This window comes from Camelus bactrianus, chromosome 9 (assembly GCF_048773025.1).
Source record: "Camelus bactrianus isolate YW-2024 breed Bactrian camel chromosome 9, ASM4877302v1, whole genome shotgun sequence".
In the NCBI taxonomy this organism is placed as follows: domain Eukaryota; kingdom Metazoa; phylum Chordata; class Mammalia; order Artiodactyla; family Camelidae; genus Camelus; species Camelus bactrianus.
Genome location: NC_133547.1, coordinates 14,666,054 through 14,680,707, shown reverse-complemented (window position 1 = coordinate 14,680,707; position 14,654 = coordinate 14,666,054). Strand labels below are relative to the sequence as shown.

Genomic DNA, 14,654 nt, shown 5'->3' with positions numbered 1-14,654 from the left:
CGCCCCACTATCTGCTTTGCTTTCTGTTCCATTGCTGTGGCCCTTGAAGAGTTTGTCTTACTTTTTGAGCCCAGCCTTTGTTGCATCTCATTTATTGGCAGAATGTCTCCAGCAGAGGGGGTGTGGCAGGTGGGACCTCCCAGCACCATCTTAACCAAAAGCCAAGAGTATGTTCATATGGAACCTAGCGCAGGGCCAAGCCCTTGGCAGGTCCCCTCTGCCACCCCACTCACCTACACTTCACTCCTTGCTGTCTTCATTCCTGGCTGCAGGCAGGAGACATATGCATCGATGCCCAGCGAGATTTGCTCCCTAAGCCCTGGAGAGCAGACAGAGGATGAGCTGGAGGACGAGTGTGAACCTGAGGAGTTGCTAAAGACCCCATCCAAAGAGAGCTTGGATCCAGGTTGGGAAAGGGGCCCTATTTCGGACTCTCAGTGGAGGGATCATTGCTGGGTTTTGGCAACCACTTTGTTTTCACAGCCTGGCACACACTGAAGCTCAATGACCACATCAGCCACGACTCTTACAGCGTAATAGCAACTAGACTCTCGCTGGCTTAAGCTGGAAAGAGAATTTGTTGGTTCTTGTAAATTAAAATTGGAGAGTGTTGGTTCAGGCATAGCTGGATCCAGGTAGTCAGGTGATGTTAAAGTAGGTGTTTCTCCATCTCTTGGCTCTGCTTTTCTCTGTGTTGGCTCTGCTCTCAGGCAGACTCTCCCTGTACAAGGGGCAAAGTGTCCCCCGGCAGCTCATGGTTATAACACTCAGTAGAGAAGGGAGTATCTCTTTCCCAGTAGCTCAAGCAAAGTCCTGGCTTCATGGCTCCCGTTCCTGGTATGAGTCTCGTGCCCGCTTCTGAGCCAGTCTCTGTGATTGGCCAGGCTTGAGCCAAGTGGTCATCCCCGAGGGCAGAGACTTTAACCAGTTCCATTCTAACCATATGACCAAAGGCCCGGGGTGTATTAGCGAGGCTGACAATCTTTTGATGTCTGTCGTTTCCTGCATTGTCTCTGGAGAGCTGCCTGTTGATGTTGCCCGTTGTCTGTTGGGTTCGTTCTCTTTTCATGGATTCTGTGTGTTTCTCTAGATCCTCGGTGCCTGCTGACCAACGGCAAGCTGCCACTCTGGGCAAAGCGGCTGGTGAGTGGGCCCTGGAGAGTGGGACACCTGGGGTTGCCAAAGTAATTGCGCCCTCCTCCATGCTCCTCGTTCTTCTGGGAACCCTTTCCCCCTCCACATCTCTCCTCTCCCTGGATAACCCGTATCATCCTTCCAGTCTCTGCTTAGGCAGCCCTTCATTCATGCAACACGTTCATTCATGCAGTTACCGTGCGCCCACCCTGTGCTAGGCCTCCTTCTGGCCCTTGGATACAGTAGCCAGCAGGGCAGACGAAGTCTGCCTTCACAGGCTCATTTTCTAGTGTGGGAGGTGGAAGTATCCACATTAAACAGGTCAACTGTATGGTTTTGGGGAACTGATGATTGCTGCTATGGAGGGAAAACAAGTTGAGAAGGAAGTGATGGGGGAGGGGTAACAATTTTAGAGTAAAAGGCAGAGGCTTCACTTGGAAGATCATATTTGAACAGAGTGGGAGCAAGTGAGAAATGCAAATCCTGGAAAGGGATGTTCCAGGCAGAGAGACCAGTCTGTAAGGGCAAAGGCCACGAGGCAGGGTTGTGCTTAGTTTAGCGTGGTCAAGGAGGTGCAGGGAGGCCGGGGGCCTGGGCTGAGGTGAATGAGGGTGGGAGAAGGGCTGGGGGAGGCAGTGGGGCCTGGTGGTGAGGGCCCCTCATCGTCCTCCTCCTCTTACTTTCTCCCGGGTAGCGCTGAGTGAGGTGGACTGGATGGAGGGCTCTGGGCTGAGGAAGGCCATGTTCTAACTCAGGAGTGAACTGGTCCCTGGGGCTGCCTGTGGGACCAGGGGGGGAGACCACAGTGATAATCCAGGCAGGAGAGGTTGGAGGCTGGACCTGTGGTGAGAAAGGGTTGGATTCTGGATGGATTTTAAAGGTGGAGCCAAACAGATGTGAGGGAGAGAGAGGGACCAAGATGAAGTTAGGATTGAACGAGGGATCATTAACGTTGGGGAAGGGTCGGCCAGGAGCTAGTGTGTTGGAAGCTGGCAGCAGAATCCTAAACCCCAGGTTGAGACATTTATTTTAGGAACAATGTCAGGCCTCAAATCAAAGCCTAAATGTCAGCTCCTCTGGGAAATCCTCCCTGCCATCGTCCCCAGCCCTCCAGACCAAATCAGGGCATCTGGTTGTGCTTTCTCAGGCCCCCAAGCTTCCCCTCCTCAGTGCATATTACAGTTGGAATTACATCCAACAGATAGTCACAGCACACTTACTCTGTATGGGTTTTCATTTAATCTTCATTGCTGTATGGGTTTTTCACATCCCGTTATTTCATAGATAGGGAACTGAGGCCCAGAGAGGTTAAGTAACTAGTCCAGGGTCACACAGCTAGAAATTAGAGGAGGTGAGATCGACCCTGGAAGCCTGGCTCCAGAGCTGGAGTTCTCAAGCACCCACCCTCCACTGTCTCTCCAGCAACAATCTTGGTGGGAGGCTGTGATGGGCAGGACCAGGGTAGGGGGCGGTGAAAGAGAAGTGGCCATATCTTGGACGTGTTTGGATGGCAGAGCTGAAGAAATAAAACAAGGAGTATGAGGGGCAGAATAAAAGGAATCCATGAGGACCGCAAGGTTTGGGGCCTGAACAGCTGAGATAGGGAAGGTCTTAGGAGTAGGTCGAAGGGGAAGGTCAGTTGTCATCAACATGTTCACCTTGAAATATCACTAAGCACCCATGCGGAGATGTGGAGCAGTTGCGTGTGTGCTTCTGAAGTTTAAGAGCAAGGTTCAGGCTGGAGACAAATAGCTGGAAATTGTCTCTGTGTGGTGTTTAAAGCTGAGAGGCTGGATGAGGGTCTGTGCAGTGTCCTGACCCTGACTGGACTTGCTGAACCCTTGGTTAGCTGCCTGACCATCCCTGTCACCCTCAGCTAGGAGATGATGACGTGGCAGACGGCTCGGCCTTCCGCACCAAGCGCAGCTACCAGCCACATGGCCGCTGGGCGGAGCGGGCTGATCAGGAGCCTCTCAAGACTATCCTGGATGCCCGGGACCTCGATTGCTACTTCACCCCCATGAAGCCCGAGAGCCTGGAGGACTTGGTTCTGGATACGGTGGAGTCACAGAGACTGGCGGGCCTGCTGAACGAGGTAGGGACTGCCTGCCCAGCCCGGCCTGCAGCCCCTGCAGCACGCCTGCCACAGTAGGACCTGGGCCCTTAGCCCTCTCGTTTTGAAAATAAGGCTCACTGTCCCACTCCAGGGGTGCGAGAGGGTTACGTGAGATGGTGGAGGGCAGGAGGGTGAGCCCCAGGCCTGGTGCGCAGTGCAACTTCCCATTCAGACCAGGAGTCCGGGAGGCGGTTGCTTGGGGGTTAAGAGCTTGGGCCCAGGGGGGCAGGCCTGTGCCTGAGTGAGCACTGGAGCAGGTGGAGCCCTGGCCCTACCCCTTCCCAGCTGTGTGACTTGCAGCAAGGTTTGCCCCGCTAGGCTTTGGTTTTCAAAAATATGGTCATTTCATAAAAAGAAAAAAGAAAGAAGAAAAAAAAAAGAAAGATGACCAAGAAACAAGATTTCTAAAAAAATAGTCATTTATTAAAATGGCCATTAAAAAATGCCCTGGGAAGGCATTTACAGGAATCCAGTGGTAAAAACAGGGCCTGGGCCCTTGGAGGTGCTGAAGCAACTTTAGCTCTTATTCTGTTATTTTCCAAACAGAAGTCTTTTTTATTGTATTATATAAGTTTTCCTTTTTACGTGGCATAATGCACATACAATTATGTGCACAGATCATAAATATACAGTTTGACGAATTGTTACCTAGGCATCCACCACCCAAGTCAAAATATAGAGCATTTTCTACCTCTTGGAAGATCCCCATGTGCCCCTCTCAGTCATCGCCCCGACCAAGGCAACCAGCGTTCTGACCTCACTCGCCATGGACTGGTTTGCCTGATCTTGAACTTCATATGAGGGTTGGAGTCGTGCCTCTTCCTCATCTGTCAGGGGCTGGTGATAATGCAGGAGGCAGAGAGGGAGCGCATGATGGCCTGGGCCCTGGCTCATGGGGAGCAGCCAGCAGCGAAGGCTGCCATCGCCACCGATGCCTTTTCTTTGACCATCGGTGCTGGTGGAACACCTAGCAGCTTTCCAGGGCTGCGGTGGCCACGGCTGCCTCTGATGGCTGTGCTCTCCTCGCTCGCAGTCAGAGAGTCCCCAGGAGGATGGCTGCAGGCATCCTTCCTCACCTCGCCTACAGGGGGAGTCTTCTGAGGCCAGCCAGCTCATCATCTACTCCCTGGAGGCGGAAATGACAGTCACAGGGACAGACAGGTGGGAATCCTTTTCGCCACGGAACCTCCGTTGGAGAGAGGAAGCCTCAGCTGATGGGCAGGAAGAACTGCTCTCCGCTCTCCCGGGGTGGCCCGTGGGAGGGAGGCAGAGGGGGTGAGGCTGGACAGCCTCTGCTGCAGCCTGTTTCCCAGGTTCCAGGTGGAGGCGCAGGGAGCCTTTGGAGGAGGCAGGAGAGGCGAGGCCGTACTCCCAGTAGGAGCAGGTGCAGGTGCCTGGGGCTTCTGGGTGGCGGCTGGTTGTTTACTAATGAGGATTTTATCATTCCCTCGCCCCACCCCTTTGGGCACTGCAGGAACTACTGTGCGGAGGAGGTAGAGAGGGCGCCCAGAGACCAGCAAGATGACTCCTACCTCAGGGTCCCCTCCACCAGCTTTAAGGATCAGAGCCCACCAGAGGGTGAGTGAGCACCAGGCGAGGGTCCTGCAGTAGTCTGTCAGTCCGGCCGGGCCCCTTTCTGGGCACTGATGTGACCTTGACACAGTCTTCCTGAAGCTCAGAGTGTCACACAGAGACAGACACAGTCCCTGCTGTTACCCAAGGATTCTGGAGCCCAGGTGCCTACTGGTGGGAGCCCAGCTCCACACTTCCTCAAAGCATAGCCCTGCTAGTCCATAAAAATAAGGGGGCAGGTATTATTGTCTCCTTTCTCCAGATGAGGAAATGGAAGCCCTGAGAACCTGAGCCCCATACCTGGCTCACCCAGTCAGGGCCCAGCTTTGGGCTCCTGACCCCTGCTCTGCTCCTCCAGACTCGGGGGAGCCGGAGGCCGACTTGGAGTGCAGCTTCACCACCGTCCATTCCTCCCCTCCACGGCCAGACCCAGACCCTCAGTGTGACGTGCCGGTGCCCCCCACACCAGGTGAGCAGGGGCCAGACGCGGGCCAGGCCAGTGCGTGGGCCTGGCCAGGGGCTGGTCGTGATGTGTAACCACTGGCCTGACTTCAGTCCTGTACTTTGTGGCCACTGAGCCCCAGTTTCCTCCCCTAGAAGACAGAGCCATTAGCCCTCCCTTCTCTAACTGGTTGCGGCAGGGTGTGTGATGGGCGACTCCAGCTTTCTCCATTGTTAAGCGTCTGGTGTCTGCTATGACTCATGGTGTTGATGGTTCTCTCCTGCCCACTCCCTCTCCCCTACCCTCTCCGTCTCTCCCTAGGATGCCCAGGTACCACAGAAGAGTTGTCCCGGCCTGAGGTGCCAGGCGTATCCAGCAGCTCCCTGCCCCAAACCCCTGAGCAAGAGAAGTTCCTCCGACACCACTTTGAGACGCTCACTGACGCCCACCCTGAGGGTAGGCCCTGCCTGGGCGGGCCATCAGGGCTGGGCCCGGCGCGGGGAGGGCTTTCCCCGGCAGGGCTGCTGAGGGTGGTGACAGGGCATACGTCTTGCTTAGTGACCTGGCTGCACAGTTTCCTCTGCTTCATTTGTGCCCAAGGTGGGGGTGTTGTCTGTTGCTGGGGGTTTCTGAGGATCTGTCTGCTGGTCTGTGGGTCTGCCTGGGCCCAGGGCTGGTTGTCTGGAGGGATTCTGAGGGCTCCCTCGGCATCTTGCCCTAGAGCTCTTCCACAGATCCCTGAAAGACCTGAAGGCCTCCGAGTCCGAGGACGACTTCTTCAATCCCCGGCTGAGCATCTCAGCCCAGTTCCTCTCACGCCTCCAGAAGACATCCAGGTGGGAGCTGGAGAATAAGTGACCCTCCACCCCACCTCCAGCTCTCTGTTTCCCCCTCAGGCACCCCCAGGGAAGCCACAACCACCTGTTTTTCCTCCCTACAGATTCACCCACACTTTCCCCTCCCGGCTGCCCCTGCACCTCGTGAAGTCCCCGGAGGTCAAACTCATGGACCTTGCGGGGAGCCAGCCCAGAGCAGAGTCCCTGAGAGCAGGTACTGGCTACACCTCCCCAGGCAGGACCAACGTGAGTACTGGGGTCACCTCCCTCAAGACATAGGGCTGGGAGCCGGGAGGCCCTGTGCTCACCTCAAGGCTGTGCTTGCAGGTTCTCTCCGGGGAGAAGGTTGAGGATCCCCTCGAGACCCTGGAGGCCCAATCGCCACTGAGTGAGTGTCTCCATCCCCAGATGAATAGCCTTGGGCTTCTCAGCAAGCTGCCCTGGGGACCCAGCTGAGCCAGGGTGGGGATGGACAGGGTCCACTCAGACCCTGCAGCCACCCTGGGTGGGCGGCCCTGTCCAGCAGCTCTGCAGCTGGGGTGTGAGAGTAAGCTGTCCGCTTCCTTTGCAGCCCCCTACCTCACAGGCCTGGTGCCCTGTGTCCCCTCCTCAGTGCTGCCCACAGACAAGAAGCCTCCGACACCCACAGCCTTACCCACTCCAGGCCTGGTTCAGGGTGTCCCCACCCCTGCCACCCGCTCCTACATGGAAGCCACTGCCAGTTCCCGTGCCAAGATGTCACGCAGCATCTCCCTTGAGGACAGTGAGGGCCCTGTCCTGGCTGAGCTGGCCAGGCCTCCCTGCAGGCCCTCATCCCTGGGGGAACTGGCCTCACTAGGGCAGGAACTCCAGGCCATCAGCACCACAGCGACACCCAGCTCTGGCAACAAGGGCCAAGAACCTGCCCTGCCCTCCCGGGGCAACCATGAGGCCCGGGCCAGCCTGAAACTCACCCTGTCAAGCATCTGTGACAGGCTCTTACTGCCCCCACCCCAGCTGGAGCCTCCCACCACATGTGTCTGGTCCCAGGAGCCTGTGGCCACGCAGCCCAATGTCACGGTCACAACAGCCAGCTTCCCAGCCCCCAGCCCCGTGGATGTGAGCTCCCCAAGGCTCCACAACTCCACTTTTCTCCCAAGGTTCCTGGCCCCTGAGCCCCTCAATACCCCTACCCATCCCAATAGCCCCCCGCTTCCAGAGGCCCGGCCTGAGGTCCCTGGCAGCATCACCTCCCTCCTGGAGCCCGCCCCTGGTGAGTACCACCCTTGGGACAAGGGATTGTCCCCTAAGCTCATCCCATGTAACAGCTGGCTCAGCTCCAAAGATGGGCACTTGATCAGGCCCCAGGTGCCGCACCCTTCATTCATTCATTCCCTTAAATATTTAGGGAGCACCTCATATGTGTTGGGCTGTGTTCTAGGCCCTGGGGACATGGGACCTGGTGGCAAACAAGATTACATAGAATTGACACCTGAACAGGGGGAGATGCTCAGACTGAATCCATAAGGAAGGTGTTAAGTGGATCATCAAGTGATGTGTGCTAAGGAGAGAAAGAAAAGGCTTGGGGTGACAAGTGGAGAGAATGGTTCATTTTAAACAGGATGATAAGGAAAGGCTTCAGGGAGCAGGTGGCATTTGAGCAAAGACCTGAGTAGGAGAGATGGGAAGGGAGCCCTGGGGACTGAGGGAAGTGCTCCAGGCAGAGGGACTACATTTGGGATCAGCCCAGCCACCCTGGCCTCTCTTAGACCAGCTAGAAAGTGGAGGCGTCTTTCTCATTCTCTCCCCTCCACCCCCAGATGCACTCAGTCTGGACCAGGGCTGTCCTGGACACTGTGGGGAACCCAGGGCACCAGCCGGGGTCCTGCCCCCAGATCCCCTTGAGCTGAGCAACGTGGGGACTGTCGTGCACAGACTGCAGGCTGCCTTCCAAGAAGCCCTGGACCTTTACCACTTGGTGAGCCAAGCCCCAGGGTCAGGGGAAAGGGCTGAGGGGCTCCCTGGCGCCGCCTGGCCTCGGTGGCCCCTAACAAGGTGGGCACCCTTGCAGATGGTCTCCAGTGACGAGGTGAGCGCTGAGCGGCAGCAGGCAAGGACTGAGCTGGCCTCCACTTTCCTTTGGATCCACAGCCAGTTAGAGGCCAACGACTGGCTGGTGGGGACTGACGTGGCCTCAGCCCAGGCCCTGCCCAGCCTGGGTACCCCCTCCCCACCCACACTGTGCCCCCTAGCCAGCCCAGATTTGCGTGCCCTGCTGGAACACTACTCGGAGCTGCTGGTGCAGGCTGTGCGGAGGAAGGCACGGGGGGACTGAGGGCCTGCAGCCCCCTCCACCGCAGCCCTGCTGCTTCCGAAGAAATAGGTGTCTTAAGCAAATAAACTGACAGCTTGGAGGAGTGGTTCCTGGTGCCTGTCCTGGCGCATCCACCAAGCCCTTCAGGTGGATGCAGGGAGAGAGGGTAGAGAGCCTAGGGAACTCACAGATGCCCCAGTGCCGGGCCCTGTTCCAGGACCCCGTTGTGGGGCACACAGGACTATTTGGGAACTGCGGTAATGGTCACCCAGCACCTGGCCCCCAAGTCTCCTGTCCCCACTGTGCTGCTGTGGAGTCACCTGTGGTCCTTGCCCAGTGGGGCTCAGCCATACCCCAGGGAGGGGCCAGCCCTTCTTCCTTGCCCCCCGCTGATCCCAAGAACCCACTGGAGCCGCTGTGATGACCACGTGCCAGACCCGGGCCACCAGTACACATGTTGCCAAATGACTGGCTTATGGCCCCTGGGCCTCTGCTGGATCCTCTGAGGGCCAGGCTCTTGTTCCCATTTGCAGCACAGGAAATTGAGGAAAGACAGACAGGCTCACCCACTGGACAATCCAGGCAGCACGCCCAGTGGCCAGGACCAATCATTCCTTCCCCAGCAGGACTATGTCCAGCTTCAACATCCCCTGAGCTCCCAGCACTGGTACCAGCCTCCCCAGGCAGCAGGCATCTAGCCACATGGCACATCTACTAAGAAGGCCACCCTTGTGACCACAAAAGCCCTCACCATCCCAAGTCTATAAAAAGGAAGCCAGCAGGAGCAGGGCCCTCTGCTGAAGCTCAGTCCTACCATGCGGAACCCCTGCTTGCCTGTGAGTTCCTCCCTGCTCTGTTCGGTGAGGGTGGCCCACCAGAAAAGGGCTCAGAGAGATCCAGTGTCTTGCCTGGGGTCCCATAGGGCTGAGATTCAAACCCTGGCTCGCCTGGTGGTAGAGCCAGACCCTTCCACACAAGGACGTGGCCCTCTGCTGCCCCTCTAAATGCTGATACACATCAGAACCAGTCGTGCGGTTGAAAAAATCCTGCTGGCCCCCAGGGGCCTGTCACTGTTCTATGTATTAGGAGTAGAGTGAGGAACAGGACAAGCAAAGCCACTGTCCTCGTGGTATGCTACCTTCTAGAGAGCAAAACACAATAGGAGTTGATAACTGTCTTAACTGCAGGTGAGCTGAGGGAATTCCCTGTGCTTGTTGAAGGGTCAGGGAAGGCCTTGCCTAGGTGACATTGGAGCTGAGGCTTTCTAGAGGGCACAGGCCATGTGGACACTCAGGAAAGCATCCAGGCAGACAGAGTAGCCAGCGTGAAGGCCTCATGGTGGACCAAACATACATGACAGGAATAGCAATGAAGCCAGGAGGCTGGAATGGAGTGAGCTCAGGGTGAGGGTAGGCGACAAGGTGGGAGGAGGAATGGGTCCCACTGGGCAGGGCCTTGTTGCTTCATGACATATCAATCCAGGAAACGTTCACAGCACAATTTATTTCCCTAAATAAAAATCACTGATCTTGGTGTTTGGGGAGATGCCCAGTATTGCTTATTTCTCAGGGCTCCCTCTCCCCGCCTTAGGAAACCTAGGTGGTCCAGGTAGGTAGGCAGCACCTCTGCCAGGCTCCCTGCCCAGGCCCACAGGCTGCTTAGCTTGGCGACAGATGCCTAAGATCTCTGATGCAATGACACTCTGGGACCACCCTGAGCCTCCGTCTCGTGGATTTTACCCCTCCTCACACCCCGTATCATAGTGAAGGCTGCAGGTAGCCAACACCTGGCTTAAGGGGGTCCAAGCTATAGGGACATGTTATTATTGATTCCGTTCCTGCCCTATTTCACTCTCTCTGAGTTTCACTGTCTGCCTTAGGCCCTCACAGTGGCAACGTGGCTGCCGTAGCTCCAGCAGTACACCCTCACCCAACCAGGAGCAAAAGCAGGGCAGCCACCAGGATAGTGGGAAAATAGTGCAAAGCCTTCCTAGATGCCTCACCTCTCAAAGCAGGCAACAGGAATGGAGATGGCTTTCATATGCTTAGACCAGCCATTCTTCCTGTTCTGGGCATGTGCTGTTCCAAGAAAATTGGATTCTCTCAGCACAAAAGGAGGGTGAGCTGGTAGAGAGGATCCAGTGTGTCTGCCACTCTATGTCCTCCTAATGCTGAGCTCTTCAGCCCTGGAAGGACCAGACTTCTTGTTAAGAAACTACCACTGATGAATGTGTGTGCATGACACAGTGTCTCAGCAGGGAGAGGGCAGCAGGCTCATGTGGAATATTTCAAAGAGAGTTTAGCAAAGGGATCATTTGCAAAGGGGTGGGCAGGGACTAGGGAAACCTCAGGACCAGTCCAGTCCAGTCCCCTGGGCTTGAACCAGAGAAGAGCTGTTACTCCCCCCTCAGGCCACAAGACACAAGGGAACAAAGTGGAACCCAGAAGAGCAAATCCTTGAGAGAGGGCTGCCCTGAGGGAAGCTGTGTTCCAGGCAACCCCACAGGGAGGGAGTTGGGGGAGCCCCCTCCCCCATCTTCTGCAGGGCTCCTCATTATCCAAACCCTCCTAGAAGCTGGAGGGCACAGGAGCTCAGATGATGCTGCTCACCCAGGTCAGCCTCCCAGGACACAGCAGAGCAGAACAGGACAGAGAAGGGACCTGGGGGCAAATAAAGATACCCAGGCCCAGAGTTCTTCCCAATGTGTTTTCAGCAACAACTTGGGAACCAGTTGCCCCAAGAGACGCGGTCTTGGGCATGGAGAACTGGGTACCTGAGAGAAACAAGATGGCTCCCATAACCCGTTCACCAGCTCTCAGTCCAGTGCAACTCGCCCCGCACTCCACATCAGATGGGTCCTAGGTACTGGCCCACCAGACCCGGGCCGGGCACACTGGTCACAGCTGCATAAAATCCAACAGTTGGGAGATGGAGACACTTAAAACCCCATTTTCACATGGGCTGATTGAAACTCAAATGCTTGCCTAGCCACTCAACATTTCAAGATTTTCTAACAGCCCCCTGTTTGTATCTCTGCCTCATGCCAGCTCCAATGTGAAGCTTTCTCCCCATGTGATCCACACAGATTTTCAACACAAACCAGCGGTAAGGAGATTCATTAGTCCCATTTCCAGATAAACTGAGACTCTGCAAAACGTGACTTGCCCCAGGTCCTGCGGAGATGTGGCAAAGCTCTAGGCCAACAGACTCTCAGCACTGCCTCGCTTGCTTCCCCGAAGGAAGCAGCAGGATTGACTCTCAGGGAATGTGAAGAAATGAATAATATTGCTTCTCTCACCACCAAGCCTTTCCGTAGACTGTTACTCTGGCTGGAAAACCCTTTTTACCAGAAACCTCTTCTTCCTTCGGGGCTCACACCTAGGAAGTCGTCCTGGAACCCTTAGGCTGGACCAGGAGCCTCTTCTGGGTCTCCTGAGCTCACCACTTCTCCCCATTGAAGCCTGGGTCACTCTGCCTGTGTGTCCCCACCTTAGCCTTGGACTAAGTTATGTCTTCATTTTCAGTGCTGAGCTAGGCGTGGCCTGTAATTGGAGCTCTGAAAATTGTTGGGTGAATAAATGAGAAAAAGTAACTGCATGGAGAATATTCAAAATCCTTAACCCCTGACTAAGAGGCCAATGACCAGTCTAGAACACAGCCTGGCCAAAGTGCTGGGTTAAGGGTCCTGGGAGCTGCTGGCTGTGTCAGGTGACCCCCTTTAGTTCCTAGACCATGAGAGAGTGGGGCAGTGGTGTTCCAGGCCGTTACTGGGAGCCCAACTATTAACAGGCCTGTATTTTAAATGCCCTGTACCCCTGAACATTGCTTCTGGTTGGACATCAGTTCTGGGCATGAGGATCAGAGAGGTGGAGCTTCCTCCTTGAAGATGCACAGCCTGGATCCTCACTTTGACCATACCAGTTAGACCCTGCTGTCCCTCTACCCTCTGAAGCAGGCAATCACAGCCAGCCCCTCCCCTGCTTCCTCAGACAGCTCCTGTGATTTGAATAACCAAGCAGGCTGCTGGATGTCCGGTGGTGACTGATTTGCTTGGCAAACAGATTCTCAGGTCCTTAGCCCTACTAGTACTATGGGAGGACACTCAGCCCCACTGGGGTCTCTGTTTTCTCTCCCTACCCCTCAAGAGCCACCTAGGCTCTAGTCTTGCCCTTGCTTGCTCTGCTGGGGGCCCTAGCACTGGTGGGGACTGGAGACTGCCTTCAGGATCCTGGCAGAGGAAAAGGGAGAGAAATGGCAGCGCCCAAGGCAGAGGTAACTGGAGCCAGTGGAGTCTGCTTCCTGGGCCTGTCACGAAATTTGCATGGAGAGAATGAGGCTCCTCCGAGGCTGTCCCCTCCCTTCCCACCTGGGAGAGTCATCCTGGGCCTGAGGTCTGACAGCAGGTGGAGAAGGCAGCCGTGTACGTGGAGCTGTCTCACTATTCCCGGAGGTGATGCCCCGTGTCTTCCTGGTCAGGAGTCGGCGTCCACAGCCACCCGACTGGGGCCACCTGCCTGACCAGCTCCGGGGAGATGCCTATGTCCCAGGTGGGCCCCTCACTGGGCCTGGAGTTGGGGGGCAGGGGAGACACAAAGCATCACCATCTGGCTTCTCTCCTCAGACTGCAGCAGCCTGGGGGGGCCACCAGCACACCAGACTTCTGGCCTCGGGGACTCTTGGGTGGCGGTGAGTCTGCAGCTGGTCCACAAGACCCTATTCAGTTCCACCCCTGCCTGCTCTCAGCCTCAGGAAAACCTGACTGCCCCTCACTCCCTCATGCTCCTCCAGCCTCAGGACCTTTCCCTCCAGTGTTCTCTCTGCTGGGAATGACTTTCCTTTCTTAGCAGTGAGTTCACCATTAGGTTGCAACCCAAGCACCGTTTCCACAGGGTGGGCAGCCACAGCCCCTGCCCCCAGGGATGGGGGATGAGGGAGGAGCCTGGGGCGTCTCAGAGAGGATACTCAGCTGTGCACCCACTGGAAGAGGGTAAGCCCTAGATGGGATGTAAATGTGCTGGAGATTATTTCAGTTTTTATTGAGAAACAGAACTGTTCTAGGCAATGGGTATTTAGGAGTAAGACAAAAACTCATTTCTTCCTGGAGTTTATAATCTGGTGGGGGCTGCAGGTATAGACAATAAAATTAGAAAAATATATATTATGTTGGAAAAGTGATATGTACTATGGAGAAATAAAAAACAAGGTAAGGGCGATGGGGGTGGTCAGGGAAGACCTTGGAGAAGGGGTGGCATTTGCAGGCACAAATCATAGTCTCTGGCCTTCCCAGACCTCCATAGTTCCCAGTTCTAGGCACTCCATTTGCTCCAGTGCGGGAGGTGGGGGGTGGGGATCCTGACTCCATGTCCCTCCCATAGCCTTCCCAAGGCGCTCTGACCACCACTCCCAGGGGCCCTGGGACACTTGGCTGCCCGCTCTGCCCCAAGGCCTTCCCGCTGCAGCGCATGCTGACCCGGCACCTCAAGTGCCACAGCCCCTCGCGCCGCCACGTGTGCCGCTGTTGTGGCAAGGGCTTTCACGATGCCTTCGACCTCAAGCGCCACATGAGGACTCACACAGGTGAGCAGTGGCAGGGACTGGGGGGCCTACTGGGCGGGGATGGAGTGGGATGTGGAGTTTCTGGTGACACCTGTGTTCATGGGGCAGAGATTCCGCCATCAGGAGGCTGGGAATACCACCCACCTCAGCTGCCAACCTGTAGGTGTAAGATGGTGCCAAGGCAGTGGCCTGCTGAGGGATATAGAGTGAAACAGGGACTGGTTACAGGATTCAGGTCCCAGATAGAAAGGTGTGAGAGAAAGCCTCTCTTCCAGGGGAAGGAACATCCCGGTGAGGAGGGTGGGGATACAGGTCTATGTTTGCATCTGTGAAGTAGCAGATAGTGGGATGCAGGCAGAGGTCTGGCGACCCTGGAAGAGGAAGGAGGGAATGCTCACAGAGGAGGAGGCTCTGGTCTGGAGGCCATTGCCCTGTCTGTCCTCTCTCCCTGCCCACCTGCGCAGGGATCCGACCATTCCGTTGTGGAGCTTGTGGGAAAGCATTTACGCAGCGCTGCTCGCTTGAAGCACATCTTGCCAAGGTGCATGGGCAGCCAGCCAGCTACGCTTACCGTGAGCGGCGTGAGAAGTTGCACGTGTGCGAGGACTGCGGCTTCACCAGCTCGAGGCCCGACGCCTATGCGCAGCATCGCGCCCTGCACCGCGCTGCTTGACACGGTGCATCTCGCATCCAACCCATGAGAGG

At 56.2% G+C, this 14,654-nt stretch overlaps 2 protein-coding genes across 5 annotated transcripts in view; both read left to right on the top strand.

Moving 5' to 3' along the window:
• The window catches only part of WDR62 (WD repeat domain 62), a 42,394-nt gene extending 33,895 nt beyond the window's left edge, over positions 1-8,499 (top strand). For 2 of the 4 annotated variants that reach the window (XM_074371068.1, XM_074371072.1), the window contains 13 exons: positions 273-406; positions 1,091-1,143; positions 3,011-3,229; positions 4,284-4,411; positions 4,725-4,828; positions 5,181-5,291; positions 5,586-5,720; positions 5,986-6,100; positions 6,205-6,346; positions 6,428-6,488; positions 6,672-7,352; positions 7,900-8,057; positions 8,151-8,499. In XM_074371068.1, coding sequence (XP_074227169.1) covers positions 273-406; positions 1,091-1,143; positions 3,011-3,229; positions 4,284-4,411; positions 4,725-4,828; positions 5,181-5,291; positions 5,586-5,720; positions 5,986-6,100; positions 6,205-6,346; positions 6,428-6,488; positions 6,672-7,352; positions 7,900-8,057; positions 8,151-8,414 — 2,305 coding nt within the window. In that variant the 3' untranslated portion in view covers positions 8,415-8,499. The remainder of the gene's footprint in view (positions 1-272; positions 407-1,090; positions 1,144-3,010; positions 3,230-4,283; positions 4,412-4,724; positions 4,829-5,180; positions 5,292-5,585; positions 5,721-5,985; positions 6,101-6,204; positions 6,347-6,427; positions 6,489-6,671; positions 7,353-7,899; positions 8,058-8,150) is intronic. The other 2 variants (XM_074371070.1, XM_074371071.1) reach the window with 2 other exon arrangements.
• Positions 8,500-10,343: 1,844 nt separating this feature from the next.
• OVOL3 (ovo like zinc finger 3) lies at positions 10,344-14,622 on the top strand. Its single transcript, XM_045512927.2, has 4 exons — positions 10,344-12,940; positions 13,015-13,079; positions 13,769-13,970; positions 14,414-14,622. Exons 1-4 carry the CDS (start codon positions 12,847-12,849, stop codon positions 14,620-14,622), a joined length of 570 nt encoding a protein of 189 aa, XP_045368883.2. The 5' UTR covers positions 10,344-12,846.
• Positions 14,623-14,654: the final 32 nt, after the last annotated feature.